Source organism: Poromitra crassiceps, assembly GCF_964638095.1.
Source record: "Poromitra crassiceps genome assembly, chromosome: 6".
NCBI lineage: Eukaryota > Metazoa > Chordata > Actinopteri > Beryciformes > Melamphaidae > Poromitra > Poromitra crassiceps.
The window spans coordinates 62,276,774-62,300,499 of record NC_139627.1 but is presented as its reverse complement, the minus strand read 5'-3'; the positions used below and the strand labels follow the sequence as shown (position 1 = coordinate 62,300,499).

The 23,726-nt window shown below is 43.7% G+C and overlaps 1 protein-coding gene across 1 annotated transcript in view; it reads left to right on the top strand.

The window, feature by feature from the left end:
* Positions 1–23,726, top strand: part of dnajc10 (DnaJ (Hsp40) homolog, subfamily C, member 10) — a 181,438-nt gene that overhangs the window by 11,203 nt on the left and 146,509 nt on the right. Inside the window, exon 4 of the mRNA XM_083638422.1 lies at positions 237–399. Coding sequence (XP_083494548.1) covers positions 237–399 — 163 coding nt within the window. The remainder of the gene's footprint in view (positions 1–236; positions 400–23,726) is intronic.

Sequence of the window (23,726 nt, the reverse complement as noted above, 5' to 3'; positions counted from 1 at the left end):
GATTGGTCAGTTCGGTACAATCGGTGTAATCTTGTGAACCTTAGAAAGAACGCCGTGTGACCTATCAATTTTTCAGATGGTCAATCTATCAAACCTATTGATCGTCTCTCTCTTGCTGTCTCTCTCTCGCTCTCTGTCTATCTCTATTTTTCTCTCTCTCTCCCTCTCTCTATGTCTCTTTGTATTCCCCCCCCTCTCTGTCTCTCTCTCTCTCTCTCTCTCTTCCTCTCTTGCAGCACGACGAGTCTGCCCATGAGAAGTTTGTGCATGTGAACCGGGCGTACGAGGTTCTGAAAGACGAAGAGCTGAGGAAGAAATACGATAAGTACGGAGAGAAGGGATTGGACGATCAGCAGGGAGGACGCTACGAGAGCTGGAACTACTACCGCTATGACTTTGGTAAGTCACCACTAGGGGGGGACGATATATCCATACATCATCGATATATCCGGGGGTTCCCCAAATTTCTGAGTAGCCGGCCAGATAGGAAAAGTAGCCGGTTAAGGGATGTTCACCACATTTCTTTCAATGGTCATTTCCCCCCATTACTAAAACAAACCACATATATTCATAAGAGTGTGACAATTGAAATCATACAAATATTCTCTTATAAAGGTCCATTGCTCAGTTTAATCATAAACAAGAGTTTCCATATTGCAAAAAAAACAAAAAGCATTTGTTAGAGCAAAGAAAACCTTAAGAAAAAAATATACTAATAACGGTGTTTCCCACAGCATTTGGAGAGATTGTGGGGGGCGTACCTTGGACAAGGTCTCGACGCTTACTATTTTCCCAAGGAGCATGTGTGCTCCTAAGTTGAAAAAGTTAACAGCACATAAAGAATTTTAGGGCCACAATGAAAATTTGATACAGAACGATGCTGTATTCGATATGCAGTGGCGAACCGTGCCTATCAGAACCGGGCCTTCTATAACGTAACCCACCCCCACGCCCACACGCACGCACACAGGCAATAAACCCAAATGTAAAATATATATGTTATGCTCGTAGGAGCTATACTGATCAAACCTGGTCCAAAACCGAATAACTAAAAATCATGCAATGCTGGGATCAAGTGAATAAAACCGCTTAAAAAGAATGTCCCACTCTGACACACACACAACGGCGCTGGAAGCACGGTGCGGTGGGCGCTGCAGCACCCCCTGGTGACAAGAGATGTAAAAAAAAAAAAAGGACTGGTTAGCATGTCGGATATGCAAGGATCCACAGCGTAAAGGAGGGAGCAGAGGAGAATTCCCAATCAATGATCACTTTCGTGGAGACCCTCCTCAGAGAGAAACTGGACATGCCGCAGTCATTTGAATTCAAGATTGAGAGAGCTCATCGCGCGTTAGCTACAAGGCCTCCAAACAATGCCGCGCCACGATCTATTGTGGTGAAGTTGCTAAGCTATCGGAGCAAAGAGGAGCTTATCAAGATCGCATGGCAGAAGAAAGGATTCATGTACGAGGGGAAGAAAGTGTTTCTGGACCATGACTACGCACCGGAGGTTATGCGAAGACGAAAGGAGTACAACGAGGCGAAGAGGGTACTGAAAGAGAAGAATGTACGCTTCCAGACACCATTCCCAGCAAGACTCTGTGTGTTTTATGAGGGGGAAACATGCATATACAACACAGCGGAGGAAGCTACTAAGGACATGGCGGTGAGAGGATTCCAGGTGATGGTGGTTAAGCCGGCGGAGAACTGGATGGAAAGGATCAGGCGACAGACGTGGCGGACGGCGGGCCAGGCGAGCCAGGCGGGCCGGGCGGGCCGGGCGGGAGATGAGGGAAGCGCCCAGGAGCCAAGAAGGAGTTTCAAAGAGAAACTGCAAGCCTTCAGGAGGAAATAGTAGATGGGGCACAGGACACTAAGGTGGAGATTTGGCTATATATAGATAGCAGGTAATAACAACGCCACTCAGAAAAGAAAGGTATAGAAGACTGTATTTATGTGATGAGAAAAAAGAAAAGAAAAAAATAATATTAATAAAAAAAAAATCATTATCAATGGACAGGAATGTATTTCTGAAATCAGTTAAATAAGCCGGGGAAGCAGTTCACGGAGCTGCTAGGGACGTATGAACCAAGCTAACTTTAGCAATGAGGGCCCCCTGCCTTTTGGGTATAGGGGTTTCCCCTCAGAGCCGACTAACCATCTGGGCTCACATAGGGTCAAGATGCAGACCTCACAAGAGGAAGTCTTTTGTTTTCATTACTGGAGAATGTTCTTTCCAGGTTTTTGTTTTATTTTGTTCAATGTACATTACTGTTACTGTAGCAAAGGGGTTTTTTTGTGGATGAAGGAAGATAGGAGAATGATGCAAAGCAGATCACATGGAAAAGAATGGCGACACAAAAAAATGGGATTAAGTTAGCTTCGTATAATGTAAATGGAGTGCTCAATCCAACTAAAAGAAGCAAGATACTAAGTAAGATGAAAAAGGATAGGGTGGGGGTCATTTTTTTGCAGGAGACTCACTTAACGGAGAAGGAACATGAAAAGCTTAAGAGAAATGGATATAATCAAATATTTTCGGCATCCTATAAATCAGGGCATAGAAGACGAGTGGCTATAGTAATATCAGGGGGGATATCATTTGAGAAAATATCAGAGACTGGAGACAAAGAAGGCAGATATATATTGGTCAAGGGGAGATTAGAGGGAGAGCTGGTTACCCTTCTCAACATTTATGCACCACCGGGTTCAAATTGGATTTTCTACAGGCAGATATTTGACTTGATGGCATCGGAGGTGGAGGGTGTCTTGATTGTTGGAGGGGATTTGAATCAAAGACTTAACTCACAGCTGGATTCTACAGGTGGAGGATTGCAAAACACTGCAATTAGTAAAAAAAACAAGGGTCTAATGTCTGAATTGGGTATTATTGATGTGTGGAGGGAATTGAACCCCACAAGCAAAGACTATACATATTTCTCCTCACCACACTCGACATATTCTAGGATTGATTATTTTCTGATGTACAATAAGGACAGATATAGAGTGGAGAGATGCGATATAGGGGTAATGGATCTGTCGGACCACAGCCCATTGTATTTAACCATACATTTGACAAATGAGAAAAAAACAACGCTCTGGAGACTGAACTCAAGTGTATTGAAGGGACACAGGAAGGAGGAGATTATAAAAGACATACATAGAGGAGAATGACAATGGGGATGTGTCCCCACCTGTGCTGTGGGATGCGTGCAAGGCCGTTATGCGAGGGAAAATAATCGCCTAATCAGCATACTTAACACATTCAGTGCCACAGCGCTTCAGTAAAATTGTCTGGAGCCTGTGCCAGATTCACTTCCATTCAGTTGAAAACAGCTATAGAATTTTTTCTATTATGGCTATATTAACAGGGCTGGACTTTAATGAAACATTGAACACTCCTGCTTCTTCCAAAGAAGAAATTTTGTTTCTAGACAGTTCCATTATGAAATTACAGCCTCTCAAAAAAGTGCACTTTCAAGGGTTTTCTGTCGTTTTTTTTGACTTTCCAAGATATAGGCCCTTTTATGAATACCTTTGGCACTCTAATTTCGAGCACATTCACTGACTCTGGCTGGTGTTTTCTGATGTGGTGGCGTGTGGTGTGGTTTCTGTGCAGCCTGTGTGTGTCACACACCCCTCTCCCCCCCCCCCCCCCTCCCCCCTCCCCCCTCTCCCCTCTCCACCTCTGAGCTGCGGGCTCCTCCCACACGCACAGAGTTTGTTTTCTCGTTTTTGCCCCGGACAGATCCCAGCGCGCATCATTTCCTTGATGGGCAAACGCGACTGAACGAAAAGGCATGGCCGTTCGGCTTCGGATGCTGGCTTTCTAGGAAATCGTGTGGAGATAGATAGAAGCATAAGAGCTCAGTTGTGAGCGCGGATGCAGCCGAGCCCACTCTCCGCTGTAGGCAGAGCAATATATACGGCGCTGGCAGAAAGCATGCATCGGTTTCCACTTTCTCCGCTGTCTCCTGTACAAAGTAAAGGATCTGAGGTGGGTGGAGCAGCTCCTGTGACGATGTTTAAGGTGGCGCCGTGTGATCCCTTGAAGGGATTCATGCTCACTGGCTAGGTACGACCTTAAACAGCAGAATTATGGAATAATATGAATTATGATTTTAGGACGTCCACAGACGTCCTTGGCACTCCTCGTTACTTTTTTTTAGGACGTCCACAGACGTCCTTGGCACTGAATGTGTTAAAAAGAATATTACAACATAAACTAACTACACTACAATCAGATTTGAAAAGATTAGAGAGAGAACATAAAGATAATCTAGATGAAAACATACACCGGGAAATCAAAAGGAAAAAAGCAGAGATAAAGGACATTTATGCACAGGAGACCCAAAATAAATTAATGTTTATGAAACAAAGATATTATGAGGCTGGGAGTAAATCAATGAAACTGTTGGCTTATAGATTGAAAAAAGAACAGGCAAGAAATAATATTTACAAGATAAGAGACTCACAAACCAAATCAACCAAGTATAAGACAGAAGATATACATCATTGTTTTGAATCTTACTATAAGAAACTATATGCTCAACCAAAAATTGATAATAAAGTCCAGATCGATCAATTTCTAGAGAATCTGAATTTACCAAAAGTAATGGAGGAACAGAATAGGGGGTTAAAGGCGGTAATTACAGCAGAGGAAATAAATGCGGCGATTTCAAATCTCAAGGCCAACAAGTCCCCGGGCACAGATGGGTACACCTCGGAGTGGTACAAGGCACTTAGAGGTACTATAATTCCGATGCTAGAGAATACAAGGTTCAAGGTTCAAGGTTTTTCTTTATTTGTCTCCCTTGGGAGAAATTTGTCTTGGAGACAGGGCCACATCTGCATACATAGAACATTTTACAGAAAACACCAAAACCAAAAACATTGCATAATACAAATTAATACATAATTGCACATACCCCTGTGATAAAGTGTCTCTAGTCATTTCTAGTTGTCATTAATCATTTTGATTGACAGAGGAACAAATTAGTGTTTATATCTATTATATTTGCACCACGGTATCCTATATCTCCTGCCAGATTGCAGTAGTTCGTACTCTGGGTTCAGTACATGCGAGGGCTCGGATAAGATATTCCGAGCTTGTCTTATCACTGATTGCTCAAAAATGGCTTCGGGGGTGATCGGGGGCGGTGGACATCCCCATGATCTTCCCAGCCATTTGTGCAAGCCTAGCAATTTGAGATTTGTATTTAACAGTCAGGTTGCCGAACCAGCTGGAAATACCATATCTCAGAATGGATTCTATACTAGCCCTGTAGAAAATCAACATAATATTCACACTGACTCCAAAAAGCCTGAGTCTTCGAAGAAAGTGTAGACGCTGATGTATCTTTGCGCAGAAAGTTGTAACATGCGTGTGCCAGCTCAAATCCCGATCAATCTGCACTCCTAGATATTTATAGGAGGAGACCTGTTTGATGTTATGGTTGTGAACCTTGATCATAGTGTGGTCTCCTATGGACCTGGGGTCTACGATGACCTCCTCTGTTTTGTTTACATTTATTTTTAAATTATGCTGATCGCACCATTCTATGAACCTGTCCACTCCAGATGTATGGCTGAGGATGTTAGAATCGCTCGTGAGCAGACTAAGGCCCAATCCCAATTCTTTTCTTAACCCTCAATCTTAACCCTCAAGCTCAACCCTCAATCTTAGTAGCCCTCAAAACTAAGTGTTAAGGGCTATCTTGCGACTTTAAAATGGGACAGCCCTTAAAGGCAGATACGTCTTCAGACTGTGGGGGGCAGCAGTATGCCAAAGCTCCGTCCAGTCTGTCAATTCAAAAGGAGAGGAAAAAAGCATCCATACAAATATTTCCTTGATAATATAGATGTAGAAATTATGATAACCATTGTATTAGCTTAGTTTAATGTCATTTTATGGATTTCCGTTTTGGAATCCTAACAACAATTGTTGTTGCTAACTATCGATAGTCAGTAGCCGTGCTGGTCAAGCCATATTATTATTATTATATTATAACATTGTTAACGTTGTTACGAAATGCCATAATTCTCGGTGGTAATGTCGTTGTTGAGTTGTTTTTATCAAGATACAGCCTACGTGTAATGCAACGCACCACAAAACAAGTGGGGCTAGAATGACCGTGCTTTCCGACGTGAGGGCTGGCTTGACTGCAGTGTTTAACTGCAGTCAAGCCAGCCCTCACGTCGGAAAGCACGGTCATTCTAGCACCCACTCGTTAGCAGCAACATTGTTGTTAGGATTCCAAAACGGAAATCCATAAAATGACATTAAACTAAGCTAATACAATGGTTATCGTAATTTTTACATCGCTATTAACAAGGAAATACTTAACTTTGTCGGGCTACTTTTTTCCTCCGTTCGCCGCCATCTTCCATCTGAATGGATCTAGCTGATGACACGCAAGGGATTCTGGGATCGCACTCACCACCAAGTGTGGTCGTGGAAAATCTCAAAACTGAGTGCCGTAGAGCCCTCAAACTCGACCCTTAACTTAACAAAGTGAGAATCGGGACAGCACTAGCACTTCGCGGGAGTGCGCATTTTTGAGACTGAGGGTTAAGATTGAGGGTTAAGATAGGAATTGGGATTGGGCCTAAGTTTCACGGTGTCGTCTGAGAACTTAATTACGAACTGATTGGGATGTGAGCTGACACAGTCATCTGTATACAAGGTAAACAGAAAGGAGGAACTGACTGTTCCTTGGGGCACACCTGTACTACATAGTGTCTCCTCAGAGAGCACATAGTTGAATCTCACCCTCTGTGGTCTCCTGGAAAGAAAGTAAAAATACCATTTAATTATAAAGGGGTTCACATTTAACTGAGCTGGGGTTACATTTAACTGGGTGTTGAAGGGGGGAGAAGTCCCATATTCCTGGAGGGAAGCCATCATCTCGGTGATCCCTAAGGAAGGAAAGGATAAAACGGCATGTTCCAGCTACAGACCCATAAGGGTCCTTAAAGGACGGCTTTCCCGTGGGGAATATGAAGATATATTAAATCTCACGCCTCAAGGTTTTCGAATCCGTTGAAATTTTTGAAATTGGTTGTTCAGAGCCTGAGCAATCAACCATCTCTCACATATTTTTTGGCCTCGCCGACGCGTTTTACGTCAGAGAGGCCAAGTCCGCCTTGCGGAAGTCAAGCACCTATGAACTACAAGTGTTGTGGGGGTGTGCTGCCATGGTTCCGCCTCTAGAGGTCCTCCACGCCCCTTCAGAGGTCCTGAAGAAAAACAAAAGGCAGCCATCTTTTTTCACCGCATAGCCTAGGCTAGCTAATGTTAGCTCCCCATAGCTCCTTGCAAAGAACCATATCTCGGGAACGGAAGCACTTACAGACACGGGACTGGCGGCATTGGAAAGCTCGTCAAATTTTACATCTAGTAGAAGGTGCGTTGAAGTTACGAAATCAACGCTGAGCAATGTACTTTTTTTTACATGAAATAGTTACAACATCAGATGCTCATAACTCCTAGGAAAATGCCTTAAAATGCATGATTTTTTTTTTATGAAGACATCTCCCGACATATATACTACCATTTAAATTTGGTGCAATTTGGAGGCAAAAAAATAAATTCTTCTTCTTCTTCTCCTAATGTTTTTATGTCGAAGCCTTCTTCTTCTTCTTTGAGTTTTATGGCGGTTGGCAAACATATGTGCATTACCGCCACCTACTGGAGTTTGATATCAGCCAAATGCCTGAGGGGTGGGCGTGGAATCGAAGGCCACGCGAGCCCAGTGCATTGTGGGAACTGTAGGATTTCGGCTCCCCGCACCCCCCCCCCCACACACACACACAGAGTGGATTTTGGTTGATTGCTCAGGCTCTGAACAACCAATTCAAAAAATTTCAACAGATTCCAACTCCTTAGGGGCGTGAGATTTAATATATCTTCATATTCCCCACGGGAAAGCCTTCCTTTAATCAAGACTATAGACTGTTCACAGTTATTCTAGCCAGACGTTTAGAAAAAATATTACCGGACATAATCCATTTAGATCAGACAGGTTTCATAACACAGAGACAGACACAAGACAACATTAGACGCACATTGCATGTAATGCAAAATCTAATTGAGAAGCGGGTAGAATTGGTAATGGTGGGGATGGATGCTGAGAAAGCTTTCGACTCTGTTAGGTGGGACTTTTTGTATAATGTATTGAAACGATTTGGCTTTCATGAAGGGTTCATAAAAACCGTACAGGCTTTATACAATAAGCCAACAGCTAGGATCAAGGTAAATGGGAGCATCTCAAAGTCTATCACGCTAAAACGTGGTTGCCGTCAAGGGTGCGCGGCTAGTCCCCTCCTCTTCGCCATTTTCCTGGAACCGCTGAGCCAATGGATAAAACAGAATGAAAACATACAGGGCCTTATTCTCCCACAGGCCTTCGGCGCAAAAACTGGCCTTAAACGCAAAAAAACGTGCCTTGCGCCTGCCTCGGGAAGATAGCAACATGGCAAACTACGGCCCGCGGGCCGGATGCGGGCGCCACCTGTGTGGCCCGCGATGGAATTGCAAAAAAAAAAATGTTTTTTTTTTTGTTTTGTTTTTACACAGTGCACCTGAACGCAACATGCAAGATACCCGCTGAATAAGTGTCCAAATGTTCATGTCATTCTGGCCAATACTCTACTTCTGTTATAGCATTTCAGTCTGGAATATGGAATATCTTTCAATAATCTTTATGACTAAAAGGCTACATTGAATTAGAAATTTAAATAACTCATTGGTTTTGGATTTATTTCGCTTCAAGACTGCATTTTTGTTTGTGTGACCCTCAACACAGGCTTTGATCATCCCGGGCCACTTACTGATACTTATGCTTAAATTAACCCACTCATATTCTGATTTATTTCAAGAAAAACATTTTGGCTAGTGGAAATTCTAATTGGCTGGCAACTTTAAAATCTAGCAGCCATATTGGCAGGTGGTCAAAAAAGTTAATTTCAAGCCCTGAGAGCAGGTGGTGACATAGGAGTGAGTGAGAAAAGGATGAAATATTGGTGGTTAAGACTGAATAATGACATCACAACTGTTAATTTAAAAAGAGTTATTCCTCTAAACGTGGCTTCAAATGCACCAAATTTTTCACGCTGGCGCCGTTCGGCCCTCAGCAAAACCTGGTAGCGAGGACATTTTTTGTGGCCCTCTCTATCATCAAAGTTACCCATCCATGGGTTACGGCATGACAATATTTGTTCGGCCCCGGCAACAATCTGGGTTTCTCATGTGGCCCCCCATGAAAAATAATTGCCCACCCCTGCTTTAGGCCCCGAAATGCGCTTTACGCGAAATAGGCGTGGCGCAGTCCCAGAATGGGCGAGAATGGGCGTTTCGGCCTTAAATACCGGCCTAATGATATCTTCCCTCCTGCCGTTAATTTAGCGTTTTGCTCTTTTGAAAACCAGGCCTATTCAGTGCGCTGGTTGCGCGGAGCTCTCCTCTGCCTCTCCTCTGCCCCCTTCTCTGTGTCACTCCCTCTCTCTTGCTCATCAGTCTGACAGGCACAATACGACTGCTTGAAAAAAAGTTTGTCGGTTCTCTCTCTCTCTCTGACTCCCTCGCTCAGACAGACACAACACAAGTCCGCTTCCCTGCAACAGCCACACATGTGAAATCTCCCAGCATGCATTGGGCTAATTCATTTAGCTAATAAATAGCAACCAAATGAGCCGAAATAGATAGGAAGGTAGAAGGTAGAAAGGTAGATCTAAATAATGTGTAATGATAAGACAACCTGCAATTGTAGAACATTTCAATATTGGACCAAATAAAACATCGAAATGAAAACACCACCCTATGTGAAACATATATGTCATATTGGGGCTATATATATCCCTTGCAGATTTAACGTGATTTAGATGAGTGACAGTGTAACGCGGTTCTACTGTCATGTCCTACTGTGATGTCTGCTCCAATAAATTGGCCCTACTTCACATTTTAGTTTTACAATAAAAACACATTTATGCAATGACTTTACATAATGTAGGCTATATTTATGTGCATCATCCTACAGGTCCTTGCACACAGAGTCCGAATTGTTCGCTGCGTTTTTTTAATCCGTCATCCGGAAAAAAACGTCACGCACAGATACCTTGCACACGGAGTCCGAATTGTTCGCTCCGTTTTTGAATACGTCATCCGAAAAAAAAAGTCACGCACAGATACCTTGCACACTGAGTCCGATGCGAATTATCCAATATTCGTTGCGAAAATTCGCAGTAGCTACAGGTCAAAATGGAGTCATCAAGCAGCGATGATGATTTTGTGGTCGTCGCTCTTCTTGAAAGAAACAGAAAAAGAAAAAGAAGGTATTGGGTCCATCCAATCCTCACCAGGCGTGTTGAGTATGGAGAATTTAACCTGCTGATTAGGGAGCTGCGGGATTTCCCCGACCGTTTCAAGGTCTATTTCAGGATGTCAGTGGACCAGTTTGATGTGCTGTTAGCAATACTGGAACCACACATTAAAAAATATACCACCAACTACCGCGATCCTATTGATCCAGAACAGCGGCTGGCAGTGTGTCTGAGGTAAGCTCTCTCCCTCTCTCTCTCTCTCTCTCTCTCTCTCTCTCTCTCTCACACACACACACACACACACACACACACACACACACACACACCTACACACACCTACCCCCCCCCCCCCACACACACACACAGACACACAATAGGTCTATGCAAAATCATAGAACGATTAGTCCATTCTGTTGATTGCTAGAATGGAGAGAAAAAAATAGCCTATAGGGCCGAAAGTTCAATTCACCACGAAAAGCAGACTGTTTCAACCAAAGTGATGTGTCTCTGCTCAATTTCAGCACCGCGGACAGCAGGGATTCCACTAGGATATTTTCTGGCCGACCTATACAGCCATGCAGCCTGTATCGTTCCAAAATTCCGGCCTTATATAATATTTACCGGCCCAGTCAAAATGTAGCTATTGAAAAAATATCGATTTAATCATTTTTGAAAGACCTAACATATTTTTAGCAAACAAAAATTTCATAAATTTTTGTTGGTGTTTATTTCAAAAATAATTATCTATGCACTGCGTCTGTGCTTGGAGCACAGTGCAAAGGAAGCGAGGCAGGCCTCACTGTTCGTTAATCAATTAATTAATTTGGTCTGGGCCTGCCAAAACGCATGAAAGCTGTGATTAAAAATCTGGGTTATCCACCAAATATTGATGTGTGAGGTCCTCCTAAGTTAAAACATTAGTATTGTGTTGTTTAAAAATGAATATGAACATGTTATGTTCGCAGTAGTTACTAGAATAAAACAAAATTGTTCATTTTACTCAAACACATACCTAGTAAAACCAGATAAACTGATAATTCTGCAGTGGTCTCTTAATTTCTTCCAGAGCTGTATATTATATAATGATTAATTATATATAATTAATATATATATATATATATATATATATATATATAATTATTTAGAAATTAAATACAATTTAATTAATTAATTATAATTATGATTGTTTATCATTATTATTTATAAATTAATTAATTACAATTAATATATTATAATTACAACAATAATTATAGGCCTATATATATATATATATATATATATATATATATATATATATAATAAGTATTAGTATAATTTCATTTTTATTATATTATTATACAAGTTTATTCATCATTCTCTGTATGATTTTAGATATCTCAACACTGGGGATTCATTCACCACCATCGCCAGCAGTTACAGGATGGGCATTACCACTGTGGGGAAGATTGTGAGGGAGACCTGTGACCAAATCTGGCTGCAGCTCCAGCAGAAGTACATGCCAGCTCCAACAGAGGAGGTCTGGAAGCACACAGCCAAGAGGTTCGGGGAACGCTGGAACTTCCCCAATTGCCTAGGAGCTCTTGATGGGAAGCACATCCGGATCGAGGCCCCTGCAAATACAGGTTCCCTGTTCTGGAACTACAAGGGCACCTTTTCCACTGTCCTCCTTGCATTGGTGGATGCGGATTACCGTTTCCTTGCCATAGATGTGGGGAGCTATGGTGGGAATAGCGACGGGGGCATATTTGCCGATTCCCTCCAGCGTGGAACTTTGAACATTCCACCCCCAGTGGAGCTTCCATCTGCACCTGAACGAGGGAGGATCAACCACGTCATCGTGGCAGATGAGGCTTTTCCGATGAAGCCATACCTCCTCCGACCCTACCCTGGAAGAGGTCTTGATGAGGAGAAGCGGATCTTCAACCTCCGCCTGTCAAGAGCGCGACGCATTTCTGAAAATGCATTCGGGATCCTCACCCAGCGTTTCAGGGTCTTCAAAAGGCCAATGGAGGTGAACCCCGATCTGGCAGACAGCATCGTAAAAGCAACCTGCATATTATGCAACTACCTGCGCTACGACGTAGAGGAAGCTGGCCATGCCCAGGATGACAGCTTTAATGATGCTGAAGAGGGCAATGCTGCATGCCTACAGGAGATCCAGAGGCCAAGGGGCAACCGGGCATCTGCAGAGGCTCTGCAGATTCGAGACACATTCAAGGAATATTTTGTCTCACCTGCTGGCGAAGTACCATGGCAGTACGAGCGTGTGCGCCGTGGACTATAGAAAAAAATGATAGCCTAATTAAAATGTTCTTGTGGCTTTGTTAAAATGATCTGGCCTATTTTTACAGCATGTTTTTGCTGACAAATAGTTAAAATGTGACATTGACTAAATAGCTGTAGCCTATAAAGATTGTTCTGCCACGTATAGGCTAGTCTACTGTAATTAAATACATTATAAATAATGAATGTTTACATGAAATAAAAGAACAAAAGACCAATGAACGTTCCCTGTTTATTCTGCATTCATAAATACAAAACACTGGTCAGAAGAGCAGAACCTGAAGAATACAGTGTAAAAAAAGTGCTACAGGTGTAAAAAAGTGCTACAATAAATTCATGCATCATAATAAATTGTTGAACGGACAATACACATAGAACATTTGTATTAATAACTTAATGAAATTAAGCGATCCAACATTTAAATCGTTGTAGAAAAATAAAATATATTAACAAATATTAACATTTTTTTTATATAACATAACAAATAGTAACAGAATGTGTTACTTTTTTTGTTTTTAGTATGTCACCAAATAGCTGACCCTAGTAGGTTGAATCCAACTGGTGATAGAAGGGCAAGGGGGTGACTCCCCCAAAGACAGCACCATGTACTAATTCCTGCATCTTCATTTTCACATAAGATAGTTTCTCTGGGGGAAGCTTCCTCATGCTGGGGGCCAAGCTGTAGAGGAAGGTGGCAACCTCGTCTGTCTGCAGGTCCTGCGAAGCCTCACGCTGCTGCCGATCCATCTCTCGCTCCCTCTCTCTTGTTTCGTCTCTTGCTTCCTTCCACTGCATGTATCTCTCCAGGCTGTCTTCCCTCTCTGTCCGCTTCTTTTTTTTTGCACCTCGGCTAGCTGATGCGGCTGAACTGTCCTCCCTCTCTGTCTGTGTGCCGTCCACGGTCTCATCTTCATCCTCCTCCTCCTCGTCGTCGTCATCCTCCTCCCGAATATTGCTATCTGTCCTGTTGAATGAAAGTAACATGGTATCTGTTTTAAATAATTATACTGTGCGGGCGGGTAGCAGAGATTGCACTCTGCTAAACTATTCATCATTGTTGTTGTGCAATTAGGTTACCTTCTCTTGGTGGTGGAAGACGCCACAAAGGACATGACTTCCATGTATTTCCACTTCTTTGTCTTTGTAGCCGCCTGTCCACTTGTCCCCCGTTCCTCTCTCTTGCGGCGGACATAGGTGTCTCGCAGGTTACGCCACATTTGTTTCACTCTCTCAACTATACAAAACAATGCAAATTATTAGCTTAGCTGCCTAGCGTACAAGCACGTCTGTCTAATCTTCCATACATCAATTGTTTTGCAATCAATACCTACCGTCCCGCATTCCAAGCTGGTCTGCAATCACCCGCCACATTCTGTCTTTTTAATCCGCATCTCTGTACTCCTTACTTCCTTTATCATAAAGTGCTTTGTGCTGGGAGACGAAGTGAATTAGCTTCTCAGATGCCATTTTTCATTGTGAATAGCTACGGCGGCTCTGGGTGGTCAAACAACTCTCAAAACGCTTTTCATGGATGCGGAAAAACGCAAAAAAATCGAACCTCGTCCGAAAACTTAAATGACGGACGTAATTGTCGGACTCGGTGTGTCAATGATCATTGACACAAATGAGGTCGTATTTTTATTTTTTTCGTGCGTCAATTTCGGACGAAAAAACGGACTCTGTGTGCAAGGACCTTACCTGTGCAGCAGGGGAGAAGAAAAGGTAGCAAAACGATATCATTCTGGACAAACTTTCACCAATCTAATCTCATCATAGGGATAGGCTATATTTTTCTAGCTGATGCGTTTAGAACATTCTTTTCACTTTGATCTTGCTATAGTGTAGCATATTTACATGCTTGCAGTATTTAAACTGCAGTTAGATTGGTTTGAGAATAATATGGAATAATAGCCTATGGAGACAGACAGAGGGGATAAAAGGGAGGGGGGGAGATCAGAGCCCCCCAGGCTTTTCTGAAACCGGACTGGATCGCTCCGTGGAATTGGAGCTGAAAAGTGAAGCATGTGATTCATTTACTGCACTTCCCCAATGAGCAGATAGTGCATAATTTTACGCTTAAAAGGCGTGGTTGTAATGCTTAAGGCTGCGTGTAGTGCCGATACCAAAATATCGAGTGCGCTGGTCCACGCCCACTACTCTGGGCTGCGTCTGGCGTTGGGCGCAGTTCATAGGCCGATGCAACGATAGAGCCCACAGGGTATAAACATGGAGGGGGGAGTACAGAAAATAGCATTATTCGCAGATGATGTATTAATATACCTGTCACAGCCAAATACATCCCTCCCAGCACTTATGTCGACCTTAGCAGACTATGGGCTGTTATCAGGCTACAAGGTAAATGTACCCCTCTCTGTGATTTAACTTTGGCTTCAGTGGGTAAGTGCTTAGGCTGTGTTATTTGTGTTATTTGTGTCTGCTATTTCCTTATTCTAAAAGGAGTAGTTTTTTAGGCTAGTTTCTGTCTCTGAGTGAACCTGTGGCTCAGCTGGTTGATAGCTGGTTGATAGCTCTCAGCTGACACCAGCCCAATCACCCACCTGGGAACGACGGGCGCTGATTAGAGAGGTGTGGATTATAGGCTCCATATAAGTTTGGCTGCAGTAAGGTCTTGTCAGTTGCACATTAGCTGTCTGACATAGAACTGCTCTTCTGTGGATACCCCTCTCTGTGATTTAACTTTGGCTTCAGTGGGTAAGTGCTTAGGCTGTGTTATTTGTGTTATTTGTGTCTGCTATTTCCTTATTCTAAAAGGAGTAGTTTTTTAGGCTAGTTTCTGTCTCTGAGTGAACCTGTGGCTCAGCTGGTTGATAGCTGGTTGATAGCTCTCAGCTGACACCAGCCCAATCACCCACCTGGGAACGACGGGCGCTGATTAGAGAGGTGTGGCTTATAGCCCTGTTGAAGCAGTATTTCTGAACACTGTCAGTCTACAGCGGCAGCGGTAAGCGGCACGTAGCCTCGTGCACAAAGACAAGGGAGTCTTTCTGCGGGAGTCCTTCGAGGGGAGGCCATAGAATAGGGTTTTTTGCTACCTCTCTTATTCTACCTACTCATCTACCTAACTATGTGTTTTCTTCCCATCCCTGTTGTAACCTCAGCCCACAGACGCCGTAGACACGGCTGCTTCAGGGGTAGTAACTCTGGTAATCTCTCCCACCCTAAGCGCGCAAACAGTCCTTTTACTATTGCCGGAGGTCTCTGGAACTGTCAGTCGGCTGTTAAGAAAACTGAGACCATCTCGGCTCATGCTCTATCTCAAACCCTCCACTTTCTAGCTCTCACAGAGACCTGGATCATTCCTGAAAACACTGCTACTTCTGCAGCGCTCTCTGCTGCATATTCCTTCTCCCACACCCCTAGAGCCTCTGGCCGTGGCGGTGGCACTGGTATCCTCATCTCTCCCAAATGGACCTACACTGTCACCTCTCTCTCTCATCTGTCTATCTCATCTTTTGAGTCCCATGCAGTTGCCGTATCCCTACCCATCAAGCTCAACATTGTGGTAATCTACCGCCCGCCTGGTCCGCTTGGTCACTTTCTGGACGAGCTGGACACCCTCCTCTCCGTCTTTCCTGAGGATGGTACTCCACTCATCCTTCTGGGAGACTTCAACATCCAGCCAGTAACCTTACAATCTCCGTCTTTCCCTAACTTCTTCTCATCCTTTGACCTTTACCTCTCTCAATCTCCTCCTACTCACAAAGCAGGGAATGTGCTTGACCTGGTCTTCACCAGATCCTGCTCCACCTCTAATCTCACTGTGACTCCTCTTCCTGTCTCCGACCACCACTTTATCACCTTCTCCCTTCCCATCCCCCTCCCCTCCTCCCACCCATCTCCCCCTCACTCTACCACCACCCGACGCAACCTAAAAACTCTCTCTCCCGACTCCCTCTCTTCTACCGTCCTCTCCCTACTTCCCCCTGCCGAGCAATTTGCTCTGCTGTCCACCGACGAGGCTTCCACTACTCTTCTCTCCTCTCTCTCCTCCGCTCTTGATTCTCTTTGCCCACTCACCACTAAGCCTGCCCGATCTTCTCCCCCTTCTCCTTGGCTGACTGAATCTCTGCGAACTTATCGAACTGAGCTTCGGGCAGCTGAGAGAAAATGGAGAAAATCACATCTCCCTGAAGATCTCTCTTCCTACCACCTTATCCACTCAAACTTCACTGATGCTGTCTCTAAAGCAAAAACCTCCTTCTTCATCTCTGAAATCCAGTCCTCTGCATCCAATCCCAGTAAACTGTTCGCCACCTTCTCCACGCTCCTCAACCCTCCCTCCCCTCCCCCTCCCTCCTCCCTCTCTGCTGATGATTTTGTAACCTTCTTTACTAAAAAGGTGGATGACATCAGCTCCTCCTTCCATCCTCCAGCCACCCTCACTAACACTCCCGACTCCAATCCTACTTCTCGGCCCCCTGTCCCTGGATTTCCTTCCTTCTCTCCTCTCTCTCCTGATGAAGTGCTTAAACTCATCAGCTCAAACCGAGCCACTTACTGCCCCCTCGATCCTATCCCTTCCTCTCTCCTCCAAACCATCTCACCTAACATATCTCCCTTCCTCACTACCTTCATTAACTCCTCTCTGTCCTCTGGTCTTGTCCCGCCTGCTCTAAAGACTGCAAGAGTCAAGCCTCTGCTTAAGAAACCCTCCCTTGACCCTACTGCTATTCACAACTACAGACCTGTCTCTCTTCTCTCATTCCTTTCCAAAACCCTCGAACGAGCAGCGTCCGAACAACTTTCTCTCTATCTCTCCCAAAATGACCTCCTGGACCCTCTGCAGTCTCTCACTCCACTGAGACAGCTCTTCTTGCTGTCACAGAGGCCCTTCACACTGCTAAGGCCTCATCCCTCTCTTCTGTTCTTGTCCTCCTTGACCTGTCTGCTGCCTTCGATACAGTCAACCACCAAATCCTTCTTTCCACTCTGTCTGACCTCGGCATTTCAGGCTCTGCACTCTCCTGGTTTGCTTCCTACCTCTCGAATCGCTCATACCAGGTCTCATGGAGAGGGTCCCTCTCCAGATCCTGTCCTCTTACCACCGGTGTCCCCCAGGGCTCAGTCCTGGGCCCCTTACTTTTCTTTCTCTATATCAGATCTCTTGCCTATGTGATCTCTTCTCATGGCTTTTCTTATCACTGCTATGCTGATGACACCCAGCTTTTCCTTTCCTTCCCCCCCTCTGACACTCAAATCGAGGCTCGCATCTCTGCATGCCTCAAAGACATTGGCGACTGGATGTCTGCCCACCACCTCAGGCTCAACCTTGGTAAGACCGAGCTACTCTTCCTCCCAGGAAAAGACTGCCCTCTTACAGATCTCTCCATCTCCATTGACAACACCACTGTACTTCCCTCCCAAACAGCCAAGAACCTTGGGGTGATCCTTGACAACCAGCTGTCTTGCTCTGCCAACATAGCTGCTACAGCGCGCTCCTGTAGGTTCTCTCTCTACAACATCCGCAAAATCCGTCCCTTTCTCACAAGAGAAGCGACTCAACTCCTGGTCCAGTCTCTTGTCTCCTCCCGCCTGGACTACTGCAACGTGCTTCTGGCCGGCTTACCTGCCACCGACATCCGACCGCTTCAGCTCATTCAGAACGCTGCAGCCCGTCTGATATTCAACCAACCCAAATTCTCTCACGTCACTCCCCTCTTCCAGGAGCTCCACTGGCTTCCCATCTTGGCCCGCATCAAATTCAAGACACTGGTACTGGCCTACAGGGCAGTACACCAGTCAGCTCCCCGGTACCTGCAATCCATGGTCAGGTTCCAAACCTCTCACCGCTCCCTTCGCTCCTCCACCAGTGCAGGTCGCCTCGCCCCTCCTTCGCTACGGGGGCTCAAAAGTCGCTCATCCCGATCTCGACTCTTCTCGTCCCTGGCACCTCAATGGTGGAACGAGCTTCCACCTTCAGTCAGGACTGCTGAATCACTGCCGATCTTTCGGAGAAGACTAAAGACACACCTTTTCAGGCTCCATCTGGGCCCTCCTTGATCTAACTTCGTCTCTCTCTTTCCTTATATAAAAAAAAAAAAAAAAAAACCTAACCAACCTTGTACCACTAACCTAAACTTGTACCACTGTTCCTTCAGAAGTTGTAGTTGTCACAGACTGTGCTCCATAGTTGATTGTTCTATTGCTGACAAAAAATGTGTTATTGTAAGTCGCTTTGGATAAAAGCGTCTGCCAAATGACGTAATGTAATGTAATGTACAAAAAACACAGGTTATTTCATTTATAGGCCAGACCAAGCCATTAGAGAAAGATATGACATTAATTGGGAGTTGAAATCAATGAGGTATCTGGGAATCAATTTACCACAAGATCTAGGTCAACTAAAATCTGCTAACTATGACCCTCTACTTTGTAAAATTAAAAATGATATTAGGAGATGGAATCTTATGCCTTTTATGGGCATTAATGCCAGAGCAGAAGTGATTAAGATGAACATACTTCCGAGGTTACTTTATTTATTCCAGACATTACCTGTGGAAGTAACTGACAGGGAATTCATAGAATGGGACAAAATGATTTCGCGTTATATTTGGCAAGGGAAGAGACCGAGAATCAGGTACAGGACATTGCAGTTACCTAAGAATAAGGGAGGGTTAGATTTACCGTGCTTGAAGAGTTACTACCAGGCAGTGCAAATAAAAACTGTTAAATCTGTGGAATCCTTCTTATAAAGCGAGGTGGAAAGAAATTGAGGTTATGACAACAGATGGTGTTCCTATCCAGGCTATAATAGCCGATAATAAATTGAGGAGACACCTCCGAGAGGAGGCAAATCCATGGCTGGACATATCAATTAAAATTTGGTCTACAATAATCACAAAAAATAATTTGACAATGCATAGTAGGTTAATAAGATGGATTGCACATGATTCAGAATTCATACCAAATAGAACAGACAGGAGATTCAAAACATGGGAGCGGGGACCCAAGATCCCCTGGGAGTTACTGAAGAATAGGAATATTAAAAGTTTTCAAGAAGTGAAGGATCAATTTGGCTTGGCTAATCAGGATTTTTATAGGTATTTGCAATTAAGACATTATATAGAGCAAACAATGAGAGAGGGGAATCTAGATGGATCAGAATTGGGAATAATTAATATGTTTACATCGGCACATGAATCAAACTTGGGAAGAAAACTAATTTATAATTTATATATGAGAGTGGAAGATTTGAAGGGCAGTGACACAATATATATAAAAGAGAAATGGGAGAGAGAAGCAACTATTGAGATGACCGTGGAGGAATGGGAAGAGGTCTTTGGACAACAGTGGAAAACAACATGCTCCTCATCTTAGAGAGAACATGGATGGAAAAATATCACAAGATATTTCTTAACTCCTGCACAGAAAAAATATCAAAACACAAGGTGCTGGAGAATGTGTGGAGCAGACAGAGCTGACCATTTCCATGTATTCTGGGACTGCCCTATTCTAAAAGGTTACTGGCAAGAGTTAAAGAAATGTATGGATGAGATAACCAAAGTGAATCTTCCACTCTCATTTGATGTATTATACTTGGGGAAGTAGACCAAGGGCTTGTGCGATTAGGAGACAAACATATTTAGAATCATGTTAATTGCAAGTAAGAAAGCAATTACCAGAAAATGGCTGAAGGCCGAAGCACCTAGTGTTGATGATTGGATTGAAGTAATGCATGATATATATGTGATTGAGAAGCTGACTTATTCTATCAGAATGCAACAGGATACGTTTAAAGGAATTTAGGAAAATTGGATTGAGTATATAGCGCCAAGTAGAGCAGACTTTGTATAAGAGATTGTGCAGGGCAAGGAATCCCTTAGTTCAAGGTTTAATAGCTACAGATATGTACATGTTATGATTTATTTTTGTATTTTATTTTTGTTAATGAATATAAAAAACATTGAGGGGCACTTTACACGAGGACGGTTTCCTATGGAAACGGGGAATTATTTTATCGTTAGTGCCTCCCTTTTAGACGGCGACGGCGAATTCGCGCTTAGGAAACGACACATTTTGGAACCACCCTCCAGAGTGAAATTTGTTTGAGACGCTTCCCGCTGAGCGGGGCTGAGCGCTCCATGTAATCACTTTGGAACGGCACATTTCAGAAACGCTGACGTGCCTGCACACGCGATTACGCCATAGCCATGCGCGAGTTGGCAACCAAATAAAACGTCAGTATGAATGAAGTTTGGCAACATTCAGAATTAAGCTACACTGCGGCCAACTTCAGTTACATGTTTAGAACGTTACTGCTGCGAGGAGCCGATGGCTGTACCCTGTCGGCATTTAACGTTAGTTACAAAAGCACGTCGACAGTGTTTTCTCACTGCCAGTAGCCTACAGTAGCTCACCACACTGCCACCTAGCGACCTGGCATGTACATTACGGCGTTTTAAAAATTCAACAGCGCTCATGTAAACAGGGAGAAGGTGTGAAGGAAAAGGTGTGAAGGAAATGCTATTGTGTCGTTTCTTTCAGAAACTGTCCTCGTGTAAAGGGCCCCTGAGTTGATATAGAGATGACTATGTACATGTATGGAGAAGAGCATAAGGAAATGTGTGGTACTAAATACATCTGTCAATATGCATACATGGGAATTGAGAGAGAGGGGGGAGTGGGGAGGGGAATGCAGGGGTATGATTGGATGTATGTATGTATTAGGGCATTCACGACTAGTGAATTTTACTAGTCGACTAGTCGTCCCTAAAGGTAGTCGACTAGTCGTTTTTTTATATATATATATATATATATATAATTTTTTTTTAATCTTTAAGAAAAAACGAGGTATTTACACGACATACATGGACTATCATATCCCATATCCCATATCCCCCACAAAGAACATCAAAACACAACAAAACAAAACAAGAAAACTGCATAAGATACACAATAATCCACAGACTATTGGACAAACAACCAAACAAAAACAATGCATTCAGCTCCTATCCTGATAAGCCTAATGACACTGGGGTAAAAAGTTCTTAAAGTCAAACTCTGTATGTGGTTGCCATATTTTGGGGATGTCTAAGAATCTGCCTTTGCTCTTGTAGTAAATGTTATCCAACGTATGGTAGCTTGAGAGTTCATTCCAACAGTGAACTACAGCTGGGGGATTGGATGCTTTCCAATTTAAAGCTATGCATTTCCTAGCTGCCAACAGGGCAGGTATGTATTTACTTTGAATGCATTGTTTTTGTTTGGTTGTTTGTCCAATAGTCTTGTTTGTTCTTGGATTATTGTGTATCTTATGCAGTTTTCTTGTTGTGTTTTGATGTTCTTTGTGGGGGATATGGGATATGATAGTCCATGTATGTCGTGTAAATACCTCATGTTCTTTCTTAAAGGTAAAAAAAATACAAATAAAAATAAATAATTAATGACTAGTCAACTACTAAGCACAGTGTTGACTAGTGGTTTTACTAGTCGACTAGTCTGTGAATGCCCTAGTATGTATGAATAATATAACACTCTGTATGACACAAGAAAAGAATAGTAATAATGTAACAGATGCTCTGTATACCATGCTGAAGAACAATAAAAAAAGAAAAGAAAAAAGTTTATTATTATCATTATCATAATGCTGATGTGGTGGAAAGACATATCCCACAGTGTGAGATCATAAGGTAGATAATAACCTCATTGGACAGTGTTCTGAATCTAACGTTACTGTAAACACCTACTGTACATCAGGTTAGACAAACATGTTTGCCCTGCATCCAGTGAAAATCACTGACTACTAACGTTAGACACTGGATGTTAATGTTGGCTGCTCTTAGTTTGATAAAGGAAACAAACACTGTTGAAACCATAGCCGGGTATTCAAATAGTTGCTATACGTTAGATGGTTGAGCTAACAGACAGCATAGAATGCTATGCCAGATTGTCGATAACAGTCTTTTTGAAGATAGCGAGCGCCATGCTAGCTACGCTAACATTATATGCTAACTATCGATGTCATTCATGCCAGCCAGCTAACGTGAGCTATAACTATTGTCTGCTGCAAGGGAGGTACGGTGGTGCAGTGGTAAGCACTATCGCCTCACAGCTCGAAGGTCGTGGGTTCGATTCCCACCTGGGGACGAGGTGAACGCTGAAGGAATGCGTGCCCGTCCGCATGTCCTCGAGTGCCCACCGCCCGGGTGGGGTCGGCAAAAGGGCCTTTCTGTGTGGAGTTTGCATGTTCTCCCCGTGCCTCCCGGGGGTTTCCTTCATATAGGAACCCCCTTCACAAAAACATGCAATATCCTGGTTGCTAGTGTGTTTCCTCCTCTGGTCGTTAACTCATTGAGTGCCAACCACTTTTGGAGAACGGACGCTCCCAGTGCCAGAGTTTCAGAGCGTTTTCAGTGATTTCTCGAGGCCCACAGAATATTGTGTGATATTACTATGTAAACACCGAACACGCACAAAGAACGACGAGACTCTATTGTATCAGCAGCAAAAAAAAGTTTATTGATATCATTTTCCGTTCTTTAGTTATCAGCCGGAGAAGATAGGTCAAAAACAGCAAAAACAGGCGTTTCCTTCTAGAAAGCTGAGATATTGAGCCTTTTGTGAAATTAAGCATTTCAAGCAAATCACTGACTCTGAAACTAATATTTTCTGACCTGAAACATCTGAACAGTAATTTCCTTCAATATAACAGCACCCCCACCCCCCTCTACTCCAAACTCCTCCTCCGTGGGTGTGTCTCTGGTGGCTTTGCTCGCTCTGCTGCTTGACAGGCGAGTCTCTGCTGCTTGCGGATCCACGTTCGGATGGCCACCGCTCGTCGGGGCAGTCTGGATCGGGCTCGCCTCGCTCGTTTCTGGGGTTTCGGCTGTGAGCTGGGATGAAGCTGCGTCCGATTCTGGGCTATCTGGGCTTTCTGCTGCGCGTTTCAAAGTGTGCTGCACCCAGAGTCTATTTTCGGAGCCCCCCACCGTTGTGCGCCGGCTCCCAGCGCGACAGCGAAAAGCCAAAGCATTCTCATGAGAATGGTTTCATCACAGCTTTTTCTGTTGTTTTTACTCAACTTTCTCTAATCTGGAGAGCACTGTCGCCACCTAATGGGTCAGTAAAATAGGTTATACACATTCAACTTGCCCCAAAATTTT